This window comes from Amphiura filiformis, chromosome 12 (assembly GCF_039555335.1).
Source record: "Amphiura filiformis chromosome 12, Afil_fr2py, whole genome shotgun sequence".
In the NCBI taxonomy this organism is placed as follows: domain Eukaryota; kingdom Metazoa; phylum Echinodermata; class Ophiuroidea; order Amphilepidida; family Amphiuridae; genus Amphiura; species Amphiura filiformis.
The window spans coordinates 29,485,890-29,501,154 of NC_092639.1; the positions used below are offsets into that span (position 1 = coordinate 29,485,890).

The following is a 15,265-nucleotide window of genomic DNA, read 5'->3' on the forward strand; positions in this document are numbered from 1 at the left end:
GTGTCGTCAATATTTAGTCAATTGCTACAAATGAGGTGTCAAAATGTGCAGAAATACCTTCTGCTTCCAACACATTTTACAGATTTGTAATACAATCACCCGTTTTTGAATAATGCTCATTATTCAAGGTGGGTTAGTTACTTTTTTGAGATGTTTATATGTAAAGTCCCATTATTGCTCTTGAAAAGTAGTACTAAATATCTCAACATTTTTAAAGTTGCGAAAGTGCACGTGTGAAACCCCAAATGTTAATGGATAACTTTACCTTCGTTATTAGGTCGAATTTTGCTTTAAAAAAAACCATTTTTCTACACCGATCATGTCTCCTGGAGTAATTTGTCACCATTTTTGGACATTTTAAAAAGGTCCAAAAATGTTTTGATCAAGTTTTTCAAATGTCCAAAAATGGTCTCAAAATTACTCTTTGAGACGAGATCGATGCATAACGAATGTCCAAAATCCAATCTCCGGCTGACTGCACAATGCTTCTCATTATTTTGTATTATACTTCAGTTCTCATCATCCTCATCACTTGTATCATCATTGTCCTCCTCACTCTCTCCACCATCATCACGAGACTTATACGTCGTCATTTTTTCTAAGCGAGATGACATCAAATTTCCTAGAAAGTTTTTAGCACCTTTCTTGACATTCATTCCCAATCGGACATAGTCACCAAACTGTTCTTTTTTCTTGTGTTTCTCGGCTTTTCGCTCTTCCATTCTCTGCCTCATCAGCAAAAATTTCTCCTTTTCCGTCAGTTTCTTTTCTTCCACGGGCTCCTCTTTTGTTTCATCTACTGGTTCCTTGTCATTGTTTGGTTCATCTTCTTTTGGCTTCTCTTCTGTTTTTGCTGGTTCTCGATAGGCCAGGTACTTGGCGACCAAGTGGTCCGTGGGTATTGTTACGTTAGAATCGTCGTTGGTGGTGTTAAGTTGTAAGTCTTGAGTTTGATCTAAGTTTGGCAATTCGTCTACTGGAAGCTCATGTTCAACAACAGGTTCCCCCTTCACAGGCTCTGGTTTCGGCAATGCTACGCTACGTGTTTTGCGCAGAGCTTTCGGCGTTTCTACTGTTTTGATAGGTTTCATAGTTTTGCAGTCCTTATTTTATCGATAACTGGAGGCCGTCCAGCGTTTCGTTTAGATTCACGTACTTCCTTTTCAGTTCTTTTCCGTTCTTCTTCTTGCATGAGGGCCAGAACATTCCAATCGTTAATATGAGCCTTAAGATAGTTCTTATCAAAACGAAAATCAACCGGTGGTTTGCCTTTTCTACGTTCATAGGCTCTAGCGAATCGGGCTGCTCATCATCGTGATTCGCGATGCACAACGTCTCGATTGCTGCTAAATCTTCATCAGAATGCTCTCGAAGCATGCGTTCATACCAGTGCTCCGGATGAGCAATATCGGGATATGACGATGACGCCGAAACTTCGCTGAAAACTGCCGAATTTTCCCGCGCTCTCTGTCCATCAACATGTCTGCGTATTTCCCACAGTTTTCTTGATAAAGCGGCGTCTAAATGTTCTTTTGCTTGTGCCAGAGTTGTAAAAGTGGGCGATCTGCTTCGACCTTGCCAACCTGTTAGAGTTACTGTCACTTCACGCGGTGACTTGAGCTGTTGCATATCTTGAAATTTTGACGGCAGTGATTTGGGTCTTCGACGCGAAATCTTGACTTTACCGTGTTTAGCTTCCACTTTGAGATTAGGATTATTCGCTAAACTTCGGTATGTTGAATGACGTACAGACAACCCATTACTAGCAAACTGCAATACTCCAGCTGGCTGATGAGCCGATTTTGTTATTTTTGACACAGTTGGCAACTTATACATTGCCTGCTCGCTATGAGAACGACATGGTGGTTGTTCTCTTCTGGGCTGACTTTTTTTCTGCTGCGTCTTAAATGATGGCAAGCTAGCAATGTTGTGGGTTTGTGGTCTGCCGCTGTCGTGCTTACAGATGCCCACTTTCTGTCTCTGATCGCTGACAGTGTGCGTGGAGAGTTGAGATGATACACGTTCACGGTAGCTCGTCGAGTTGGATTGAGATGCGCCATGTTGCCAGCCATCTTTTATACCGCCAATTTGCGGCCAGCTTCTGCAAAAATATAAGTGGTACATGATAAGCATAGTATCTGAACTAGATGATAATATAGTGGGGTTTTTCGAACCTCCATGGAAATCTGAGGCAATTTTTCTTGGGACGTCAAAAAAAATTGCATTAGGGGCCTATACGAGTATTTAGTATTTTATTAGGTTTTGAGTTAACCGTCAAACGTTTTTTCATCCCTGAATCAAGAACCCCTATATAATGCCGATGTAATTTTCTTGTTCCTTTAACGGTTTCGCTTAACATAGTGCGATCTGCAAGTGAATTAGTTTTTAATCCACAATGTCTGCACTGCAAAATCTTTAGGCCCAATTCGTTAATATTTGATGATGTGTATACCGATTTGACGAGAGACGTTTTTTCTTACATTATTAGCTCAAATTAAGTAACAATTTTCGGGTTTCGTCAATAGTTATACCTTATGTATTCCAGGCGCGCACCGTGATGTCCATGCCAAGATCATGGAGCCTAAAGACTGAGTGAGCTGGTCTTCGAGTTCACAGATTGTGGCCAAGTCAAAATGTGCCAAATTTCCACATGTTTGATTTGAACATAGAACCTTTTGAAAGAGGAGAGGGGATTTTTTAATAGGGTAATTTCGGCTCATATTATGAAATAGCCTAAAATCGCCGACTTTTCGGCATTTATTTCGAAAACGTAGATCAGAAGGAGCATGCAGGAGGCTTATCTAGGGTAGACCTACATGGCCGATCATGACTTTCTTGTGCTGTTCATCTCAAAACGGTCACCTACTCACATTTCGCCGCTGTGAACAGTGCTACTGTGTGGCAGTGGCGTGAAATGACTCCAGGAATGCCTCCTTTTCCCGTTTGGGCCTTTTCCAATGGCTCCTAAGTCCCGAGGCTGTAACTTATTCATGGTAAAGGTTTTGGTGCGGTCATGTCTTGTCAACGTACAGACTCAGAGAATCTATCGCTGTTCAACACTCGTACTCTCATACCTGTAAAGTATCGATATCGTTGGAAGCGATTTCTCTTTTGAATCGCGTCTCTTCTTGCTCCCATTTCGGCTCCTCGTGTTATTAGGATGACATCCATTCGGTATCTTCACCAATCTCATATCCATAACAGAATAACGTTTGCGGCTACCATCTTATGTTATAAGAACCCAGCAAGATCCAATCAAAGCTGGTTGTACATGTTGTACGTCAGTTATGATAAGGCAGTGTTCGGCGTCGAATTCAGATCGCAGTTATAGTAGGACATACCTCGTCAATAACTTGCCCCATTATTGACGGGTTCTCAAAAATTTCTGAACATTACAAACGATACATCCTTCTACACCAAAAGGCTGCATGCAGCACTAATCGCGTAGTGTCAAATTCAGGCGGGAGTTTAGGTATACATCTCACTAAACTACCAGATAAAGTGATGTTGCGATGAAGAACTCACATCAATACCTCTTAAGTTAACTGTAAGATAGCAACTATAGATCTTAAACAAATTGTTTGTCGATATATTAAAACATATTAATCAATTACAAACAAAAAGTCATGCCTCAATCTATACAGGTCTAGCCCGGTTTATTATCGATGACATGTTGCATTGGTGTTACTTCTGTAGCATTATCATGATAAGCATTACCATTTACTACATGTAGTGTATAATGTGATATAATATTTGTTTTCAGTACAGATAAGAATGGAGAGCCTTACATCATGTTGTAAATTTGTAGGAGAGATTTTGACACTTTTAAGTGTTTCTCCTAGAAAGTGAACACTTAGTCACTTATCTATGTCTTCAGAGTCTATTATGTCAAGAGTGTAGTTTGTGACTGTCATTTTAATTTTGAAATTTCTTTTTGTAAATAATTATTGCATACGCGAATATCACACAACATAAGGACCTACGATGCGATCATGATTACATTAATTCTATGAAAATATAGATAGTTGCAGCGCAAAAACAGAAATTTAACAATATCGAGTTCGCCGTTTTTGTAACCCCCCCCCTCCCCCGATCTATGCCTATGACTATTAACCTTCTTCACTTGTGTCGGCCTTTGGTACACCGATATCAAATATTAACATTTCCATTGATATTTCATCTGCGGTGTCCTTGATGTGTGTTTTCCTCCATCAATGACTATTGACCAAAAACTTATGACCTATTGATGTTATTCAATCTTCGTTATTCTTACCAATTTTCTGACAAGTAAATAAATATTGATTATGTCCGAGTTGAAAAATGATTTGTGTCATTGATTTTTGTAAGGCTGGTGAGAATAAACAATACATAGGACAACCATCTCTCAATACCATCACCATCACTACCACCGGTGTCGTCATCGTCGTCGCCGTCATCACCGTCGTCATCATCTTAATCATCATCGATCATCGTTATCATCATTATCATCATCATCGTCGTCGTCATTATCGTCATCATCATCATTATCATCGTCGTCGTCGTTGTTGTCATCATTGTTGTCGTCATCATCATCATCATCAACGTCGTCGTCGTAGTCGTCATCATCGTTGTCATCATCATCATCATCATCATCATCGTCGTCGTAGTCGTCATCATCGTTGTCGTCATCATCATCATCATCATCATCGTAGTCGTCGTAGTCGTCATCATCGTTGTCGTCGTCATCATCATCATCATCATCGTCGTCGTCGTAGTCGTCATCATCGTTGTCGTCATCATCATCATCATCATCATCGTCGTAGTCGTAGTCGTCATCATCGTTGTCGTCATCATCATCATCATCATCATCGTCGTCGTCGTAGTCGTCATCATCGTTGTCGTCATCATCATCATCATCATCATCGTCGTCGTCGTAGTCGTCATCATCGTTGTCGTCATCATCATCATCATCATCATCGTCGTCGTCGTAGTCGTCATCATCGTTGTCGTCATCATCATCATCATCATCATCGTCGTCGTCGTAGTCGTCATCATTGTTGTCGTCGTCGTTGTCATCATCATCATCATCATCATCATCGGCGGCGGCGGCGGCGTCGTCATTATCATCAGCAGCAGCAGCAACAGCATGCATGTTTGTCATGTCAATGGTTGTTATTATTGTCGTCTTCGTCAGCTCCCGTGATAATTTTAGCGTGAGGGTGCTCGCATATAATTGGTAGTTTTTTTTGGTGCGAGTCAAGTGCGTGTCAATAGACCCACTTTTCCAGCAAATTTGCCACCAATGACCAGCCCTTACACCCAATGACACCCCCCCACCTTTTTTTAGACGTTTATACCAAATCTGCATATTGGTTGTAAAGTTTTGTCCAAAAACTTACTATGATTTTCACTGTCAATGACACCCAATATTGTAACCGTTTCGACACAGAATGACCCCCATTTTCTTGGAGCCACCACTAATAGACCCCCTTTTTTTCGACAAAAATCGCCACCGATAGATCCCTAGTGCCCCCCGTGCTGTTTCACTTCAACTCGTCAGTGTACAATGGTGTTATAGGGCTAATCAAATGCGTCTACGGTGGTATTTCGGCAAGTGGAAAAACTACATTGCTATAGTATTACGGGTTGCTGTGTCAAGTGGACGCGTACATATTATGGAGATCTATACTTTGTGGAAGTAAACATCTCAAAAAAAAGTAACTAACCCCCCTTAAATAATGGTCATTATTCAAAAAGGGGATATTGTATTACAAATCTGTAAAATGCGTTGGAAGCAGAATTTATTTCTGCGCATTTCGAAACCTCATTTGATACGATGTGAGCCCAGAAAACAATAAAACACCAGTCAATATAATGAAGTGAGGTCCAGATTTGAAAGTTGCACTTACATACAAATTTTTACAATACAAAAACACTCAGATATGCACAGATTTCTTTCCATTACACTGAATGCAAAATCAATAGAATTTACTGCAACTTTCAAAGCTTGGGTTACATCGATTTAAATGTACGCTGTGACGTCAATATTTAGTCAATTGTTGCAAATGAGGTGTCAAAATGTGCAGAAATAAATTCTGCTTCCAACGCATTTTACAGATTTGTAATTCAATTACCCGTTTTGGAATAATGGTCATTATTTAAGGGGGTTTAGTTTCTTTTTTTTGAGATGTTTATATGTGATGTGATGTGAACTGATAGTGTCATGTGGTGGTACGGTGTGGGTCATATTGCCCCAGGGTATGTCATATGTGGGGATAGGGTGTGGAAGACCGGATGCGGGCTGTGTGAGGGGTGGTTTGGGTGGGTATAGGTAGGTCAGCCGTTGTGGTGCACATCATGTGGGGTAGGTGTGGTGTGCGGGAGATGTGAGTGGGGTGGAGGGGTGGATGTGGGGGTGGACGTGTGGGGTGTGTTTGGGGTGTGCTCGCATCATTACCTATATACATAGGCCTGCCTACCTTCTGTCCACAGGACTGTTGTTATCGTACTTGTTGAGTTCAGTTATCCTAGGAATTGTAGTTGCAGGTCTACATCTTTGTTGTCCCCTCTTGCCTCCAGTTTCTCCTCTCATCATCCTGTTGCCATAGTTACGGGACCTCGGAGACGCGGTCGGCGGGAAAAAGAAATTCTTGTCATAATACATAGATAGATCGGATGCAGGTTTTCCTAAAGGCCTGGGACTGCTTCCTTTGTTTCCATGGCTACTGATGGAAGAGGAGCTGCGATATGGCGTCGTCACATTTGGTTGGAATGGTGACATCAGAAAAGATGAAATTAATGCACGATTGTCAGGATAAAAATTACGACGTTTCTCTTGAAATCAAACGGTTTTGTTTGCTTCGTCATGACAGTGAATTCTGAAGAAAACGAAACAATAATATATTAGACCATATTACCTACCATGATTAGACTAGTGCTAAAATGTTGCAGCCAATGGAGACTGAAAGTACGTCAATACTTATCACTAGGATCCACAATATGCTCATCTATCAAGGCACATTTCTTTAACCCCAATACATTTGTACATTCATTGAATGAACTTTGAAAATGTGGGTACAGAAACTCATACTCTGAAACTTGAGGTTAAATTTGGCACTATGATTGTTTAATTGAGGTTATTGAACTATGGCATTGGGATGAGGCCATTGTGGTCCATAGTGTATAGGTCTACATACAATGAATCAAATTTCCAATAAATGTGCTAGGACTTTTTGACAATAGGTTTTATAATGATCATTACATAATATTCACTTTAATCAGTCCTTGTTCCAAAATCAATCAAAATCAATGATAATTCATCAAGCGCAGCAATAATGACTTCCGGTTCTTCTACTATGTTATTATCAACTTCATTTTGCAAGTCTCGCGCCCTTGAAAAGTGGAATAAATGCGCCCGAAGCGCGCAAAATTGATACTTTTTAGGCTAAAATGCCCAAATATTAGGCTAATTGCGTCAGAACCCCACATACAGGCGTCAACGTTGGGGGATGTTTGTCAAAAAATTGGGGGGTGGGGGGTATTTATCCCCCAACCCCGGATCTACGCCTATGGCTAAGAAGATTGAAGATCGTTGTTATGATTTAAGGGCTCGGTCACCCACCTTTGCACAGTATTTTTGTGGGACATACTGAATTCTGACATTCTAAATACGAGGAATGTCCTTCTGATGTCAAATAATAATTATAAAAAAATTGCGATATAATACTTGTAAATGTTTATGACAAATTATTTAAAAAATTACATTTTTGATACTTAACAGTCCTCGAAGTACTAACTATAAATCTAATGATATGTACTTAAAGTATATAATATGCAGTTGGCATGAAAAGCCGACCATCATATGAAAAATGTGACATTTCGTAGAAATTGAAGATAGGCCTATACATGAAGTTTCCAAAACCATTTTGTGCTCTCAGGTCCCACAAAAGATACTGTGCAAAGGTAGGTGACCGAGCCCTTAATATGTTTCTCTTTTTTGCTTGAGAGGTCTGGGTCACGATTCAGTTCATTGGTTTCGAACGTAAATATAAAGGTAACCGTTGCCTAGCAACGTTATACACCGTTAGAACACTGTTTAAAATTTTGCTGTTTAAAAGAATGTTGTTCAGAAAAGTAAACAGAGTTGTTCAAAATCAAAAAATTGGAGCTCGATTGTTTTAAACAACAACAAATGAAAAGGCAAAATAATCAATTTAAACAGAGTTGTTTAAAAAATGCTAATTTACCGCCAAATCGGCATTTTAAACATCGAGTTGTTTAATATTATTTGCATAATCCAAGATGGCCGTTTTGACAAGCATGCATGTGTGGAGAGAAGCGAAGGAATTTTATTGAACTTTATACAGCAAGTGTACAAGTTTTAGGCCTGTATCGCTCTCTATTTATGTAAATGTTTGCTGTGCACAAACTGGAAGCAATTTTGTGATCCACATGTGGTTAAAAAAATTGATACTATGCCTGTAAGCTTACTGTGTTGTAAGATACAGTATGCTTGTACAGGTAAGCTTATAGTTAACATCAGCAATATTATGCTCAGTTTTTTACCACACAGATCACAAAATCACATTCAGTTTTAGCAGCAGCATGTATACATAGAATAGCGAACGATTTCAATGTAAAACGTGTACACATACAAGTAAAATGTTTGATAAAACGTAAACAACATTCAGTGAATAAAAACATATTTTTAAACAACCTTCTTTAAACAACCGTTTACAATTTAAACACTGTTGTTTAATCTAGGCTTACACAACTAAGTTGTTTAATTATACCACTAAACAACAGTTGTTTAAATCTTGGTCAACATTTTAAACAACAAACTGTTTAATAATTAAACAATTTTGAGTTGTTTAATTTTTAAACAACTATTGAGCGATTCACCTGGTAACTTGTGGTTGTTTAAAATTTTAAACAACTTGTTTAATTTAATTTTAACAGTGTACTTTTGTGAATTTTACGACCCTGACTAGACTCGCTTGCCAATAACTTTACAGGCCTATACGATATTACTTAGCATATGGACTGGAAAGTTATATCATTATGCAATCAATTCGGCAAATTTCATATTTTTTACAGACCCGGGTTCGTTCGCAAACGTTGATGATGCCGAAACAAATATAGTATAGTACGCCTAGCGCCTGCACACCAAAGCAAAAAGGTGGACTTCAAATTATTTTCAGATATCTGCCATAAATTCATTACCGGTAATTACTTACCGTACATTGCAGTCATGCAAAACCAAGCAGAACGGAAAAACTATCTGTGATGACTGAACGTTAATATCGTCGCATATCACGATATATGGTGGCATCATTTCTGAATGCTTCTTCGTACAACCAGAGATGATACAACGAACATGACGAAGCTGACCCAAACACTGCACTGCTACTGCTACACTGCATAATTTTTGCTGACCGCTATTAGTGAAATAATTATTTGTATTAGTCTCCACTCTTTTGTATTCATATACACCTGAGTGGACTTACAAGAGTCATTTTATTTAAGGTGACTCTCTACTCAAGACAATTTAGGATTTTGTCCCATGATATGATGAGCAGGTAAGATTTCACAGTCCCAGCAAACACAAAACGTTTTTTAAAGCGTTAACAATGTTATTAACGCATTTTGATATTGGTCAAAATGTTTTAATAACATTTAACTGTCGGATCTCGGGTTATTATAAAGGTCATGAAAACATTTTTTAAAGTTTTATAGGAAATATTGACAATATTTAAGAAATACTCTCATAATGTTATTGCAAGTATTTTTTGGGACACAGTTTTGGCAACATTTTTATCAACACTTAAATTAATAACATCAAGAAAGTTTCCTGAATAACATTATGTTAGAATGTTTTGTTTCAAGTTTTCAAACGTTTTCAGAATGTTATTCAAAACGTTTTATGCCCTTTATAAAACTTGATATTTAAACGTTTTGTATATAAAAAAACCCGCTTTGTTTTTGCTGGGATCTTCACAGGTAACCTACGACTGACACGATGTGTGCCACAGTTCCCCCGTAACCCATCTCCTGACATAGAAATGATCTTGACAACGTGACTTTCCGCCAGTCAAAAATAAATTTTTTAGGCCACATATATTTGATAGGCAAGTTGTCAGATCATGCAGTCTCCCAAGAAGAATAATCCAAAATAAATAACTGCAGTTGGTTCTCCTCTCAGATTTGAAGCCTACGAATTTTGACTGTTTCCATTAATTAAACGATAACCAGAAAATTACCTCCCTCAGCAAAGGATAGGGGAATATCTAATGTATCTGGGTATATATGTGCAGACCTTAGCTGCACTGTGGACCTTCCGCTGCGCTGGTCCAACTGATTACAAAGGGTCTGTGCCCAGAACAACCACTGACTTCAATTTTTGGAGAGTATAAAGCAATTATCATGTTTCATTGATTTACCACTCTCCTGGTCTGATAATAATGCTCATCAAAATATAGACGCGACTGGAAATTTATTGTTTACGGGTTTTGCTTGTTTTTGCCGTTTTTGTTTTTTTTTGGAGGGGGTGCATTTGACCTGAAAATAGGCATATGGGAGAATGGACTAAAATGAAACGTTATAGAACTCGCAATATAAACGTGTTAAATTTTTAATGAGGACCTGAAATGCAAAAGTATAATGTTTTGAGTACGTTTTAAACCTATAGTTACAATGACACGTTGCTTTTACAACACAGTTTTGAATTTCACGAACAACAAAATGCCGATGCCGAGTCTTTGCTGATTCGTGACCAGCTTCACCTTAAGGAGCTGGTTGTTAGTTACTTGGTGAGCAAATACCAGAAACTGTTTACAGAAACCTAAGAGCAGTGGCAGCATCAAGGACTTGTCAGGAATCATGGTAAAGTGGTCAAGTATTTACTTAAACATAGTAAAATAATCAAATGATTTTCCATGAATATTAAGGGTATACGAGGTATTGTTGGTCGAAGCAGACAAAAAAAAATCGATTTTCATTATCTGAATATATTATTGAAAATAACACTTTGGTGTTTTGCAAAAGTTCATTCTACAAATCATATACTTTGAAAACTTGCTTAATTTATTGTTGTTAATGAGTTATGTACGTTTTACAAAAGTGTTGTTGTTTCAACCCTCTTTACAACATAACTCAAGAACCACAAAACCTACAAAAGTATATCTGTGATATTTGAATTCTTCTACACGCTCGCTATGAATTGAGCAATGCATTTTTTTGCTAAAGCTCACTACCATTCGCAAGATGTTTTGAACTACTTTTTATTTGCTGCTTCGACCAACAATACGTCGTATAGGCCCTACGAAATGGTGAAGAAGTATAAATGTGATTATATATTATAATAGAAACGAAACACAACTAAACATAATGATGATGATGATGATCATGATCATGATGATGATGATGACCCAGTGGGCACACGGGTCAGTTTCTGACGTTGTATCGACGTTGTATCAACGTCCGATTTCGACGTTGAAATAAGGTTGAAATCACGTTGTATTTGCAAATGGGCATCAACTTTGATACAACGTTGTATCGACGTTGATACAACGTCGAAATCCTAACCTGTGCCCACTGGGGATGGTGATGATGATGATGGTGATGATGATGATGGTGGTGGTGTGGTGATGATGGTGGTGGTGGTGATGATGATGATGGTGGTGGTGGTGATGGTGGTGGTGGTGGTGGTGGTGGTGGTGGTGGTGGTGGTGGTGGTGGTGGTGGTGGTGGGTGGTGATGATGATGATGATGATGATGATGATAAAATTGAATAAGTTTTCATTTCTAAACTTACATAAAATAAATGAACAAACGAAAGAATGAATGAAAGAACCGGGAAAGTGCGTTCATTCATATTTTTATCTATTCATTTCATTCAGTCGTCGAGATTCATTGCTGCAAAAACAAGTGTTTATATTTAAACACCATATTGTGTTTATTAGAGCAACACTTAATAAACACATAATTCATGTTAATGGTCTAACACTAATGTTCATAAATTAACACTTTGTGTTATATTACAAACATTAGTGTTTGTAATATAACACCAAGTGTTAATTTATGAACATTAGTGTTAGACATTAACATGAATTATGTGTTTATTAAGTGTTGCTCTAATAAACACAATATGGTGTTTAAATATAAACACTTGTTTTTGCAGGGATGGGAGAGAAACTTTACTAGACACATGACCCAAATGAGTACAAAAACAAGAAATATTCAAATGCATGAAACTCGAAATAGAATGCAGTTTTATTTTTTCATATATTTTTTGGCATAATAACACAAGAATCATATTAGATTAATTATTGTTATTTATAGTTTTCAGGAATGAATTTGAAAATAATTATAACAAAGAACATTATAGCTACTATGATTTTACATCATACACAAACGTTCATTTATTTACGCCTTACGCTCGTCAAAATCACTCTCGTTCTACGCTACTCTCTATTCCAGAAAAATACAGCACTTTTTTGGTTATCAAAAAAAAAATCTTGTTTTACCAAATGAAACATAGCCAAATACTTATCTTTTAGTTAGTTCTAACTGGCAATAAAAGTCAAGTTTTAATATTTGGCAATTTTTCGGAAATAAGTGACAAACAATAATTTGTTTTTCGCATGCTGTGACAACGAAGATAATTTCAGGTAATGCATTTAATTTTTGGAAAACATATTTTTTTAAATCTTCTATAATCAATTATCAAAATTAATGTAAAAGATTAAATTTATGAGCAAACTCATAGTCTATATACAAATTTTTAATGTTTAGACGTGTGCCAAGTCTTTGAATTTTGTGACTAAAATGGTCAGAAATCATGCAAAATTGTATGTTTTTGGCCCACTTCCCCTGAAATTACAAAACTATTCAAATTTGACTTTTATTGCCAGTTAGAACCAACTAAAGATTTAGTTCAGAACATGATAATATTTTTTTTATATTACAAAAAAGTTAGTGCTATATTTTTCTGGAATGGAGAGAAGCTATTACATTGATAAACGCCCATTTGTTAAATTTGATACCAAAGCAAGGCGAAATTGTTTTCCATTTTTCGACATCCTTTTGAGCTAGAATTACACGGTTCGTAATTAAGGTGGCCCTACACAAAGGTGTGTAAATAACAAAGGTTTGTAAATACAAATAATATGTAATATGCGCATAAGCTCATTAATATTCATAAATATGCAAATAACATAACGCAAAACTACACAGCACATCAGCCCACCATATCCAATCCCCATCCCAAGTTTGAAGTTGATCGACTTTGCGATTAAGTTGCAGAGTGGATTAATGAAAATGTAGGCAAAATATGCAAATCAGATCATTCATATGCATAAATATGCAAATAACATGACACAAAACTTTACAGCACATCAGGCCACAATAGCCAATCACCAAACCAAGTTTGAAGTTAATCAGTTATTGCGTTTAGTTTGGGTTATTGCGTTTATGTTGCTGAGTGGATTAATGAAAATGTAGGCATTAATATACAAATCAGCTCATCAATATTCATAAATATGCAAATAACATGACACAAAACTATACTAGTACAGCACATCAGACCACCATGTCCTATCACCATACCAAGTTTGCAGTTGATCGGTTATTGCGTTGGAGCTGCACAGTGGATTCATGAATTTGCTTCCGCCCGGACAGCCAAGTAAACAAACAACAAACGACCAGACAAATAACCTGGCAAACAATCAGGCAATCATTTGGATGATAACATATAAGCCCCGCATAATATATCCATGATGAAAATTCTGATACACCATGGTGACGTCACCAACAAACGCCTCATAGGCCTACTCGTACAACTTGAGGTCATATTTAAAGCTAGGTGATTAATGACTAATGAGGGTTATTTAACTTACGCTACACATTTCCAACTGTAGTAAACATGTAAAAGTATAACATAATTCCCCCATCGCACCAGTTCCTTAGCCCAATATGTCTGTATAATAATTGAATGACCTTTGAATGTGTTAGGTAAAAAACTTGTATTCCAAAACTTGGGGTCAAATTTGAGCAATGATTGGAATAATGCTGGTGGACGATATTAGTAGCTGTACCAATGAAGTTTACAATATACAAATGGTAGATTTGGTAGATCAGTCAACACTGATTATATTTGAACTTGACTGGGCCAGTAACCTCTATCAAAACATATTAGGGTGGTATTGTTTCAGTGCGATAATAGTTAGGTCAAAAACCTCAATTTGGTGACCACTCTCTGGCTAGTAAGGTTTGACCATCCCTGGTTTGACGATTGATTCGACTTCTTTGGACCATTTAGAAAAAAATAGCCCCCGTGTCCCTCCCGAAAATCCCGGCATTTTTCGCTGAAGGCCAAAATTCAAAATGGCCGCCGCCACCATTTTGAAAATTTAAGTTTTGAACCATAGCACCTATAATCATGCACAAAGACACTTTTTCGGATATGGCGAGTACAAGGATTCCGATTCTGACATTAGTTTGACATTACGGCATCATTTTCACCCAGAAATCCAAGATTCTAAACACTGTTCAGTAACTGAACAGTTGTCCTACTGATACAACAGCAAAATGCATTGACATGGAACAGCTTCCTGGACTACATTCACAGGCCAATAATTGGCACCCAGCACAAGAAATCTGTGAGTAAATGGAATAGTGTGGAACAAGACCTGTTTCTTGAAGAAAGTGTGTGAAAAGCAGAAGCAGCCCGTTCCACACTATTCCACTTATTCTTTGGAAATAATCACATGTGTAAGGATCTTAAACGCATTCTCACAGATTTCTTTTGCTGGGTTCTAATTATTCGCCTGTGAATGTGGTCCCAGAAGCTGGAGTTTGTGTCAGTGCATTTTACTGTTGTGTCAGTTGGACAACTGCTTGGTTAATTACTGACATGTGTTTAGAGTAGAGTATTGAAGTAATCCTGTGTGTATTTTTTTATGGGCAGGATTTTAAGATATGACCTTGTGAAAAATTATAAGTTTCTTTTTGAGGTCACTTTATATGAAACCAGTTTTATGATGGTACAACTTATAGATGAGTTGACTTATGACGTCAATGCCTGGCAGTATGCGAACGCATCATCACAATTTCCATTGTTTTGTTTTTTTGCCTGGAAGTATGCGCGCGCATCATATTTTGTTCAAGGCTCGTGTTTTTAAAACTCCCGCCACATCACAATAAGATTATTGAACAGTATAGTGGTTACCACAACCACACTACAGCAATGTTGAAAAAGATTTTATTTTTTGTCACCTATACCACCATA

The 15,265-nt window shown here is 37.6% G+C and overlaps 2 protein-coding genes across 2 annotated transcripts in view; one reads left to right on the plus strand and one right to left on the minus strand.

Annotated features, from left to right (window-relative positions):
- Positions 1-260: 260 nt before the first annotated feature.
- Positions 261-9,380, minus strand: LOC140166035 (uncharacterized). Its single transcript, XM_072189410.1, is given in 5 exon segments — positions 261-1,097; positions 1,100-1,269; positions 1,272-2,101; positions 6,459-6,857; positions 9,216-9,380. Coding segments are annotated over 4 exon segments (1,890 nt in total). The 5' UTR covers positions 6,761-6,857; positions 9,216-9,380; the 3' UTR covers positions 261-509.
- A 2,325-nt stretch (positions 9,381-11,705) lies between these two features.
- Positions 11,706-15,265, plus strand: part of LOC140166041 (uncharacterized) — a 245,583-nt gene continuing 242,023 nt past the window's right edge. Inside the window, exon 1 of the transcript XR_011860803.1 lies at positions 11,706-11,723. The gene's annotated coding sequence lies outside the window, so the exon portion shown is untranslated. The remainder of the gene's footprint in view (positions 11,724-15,265) is intronic.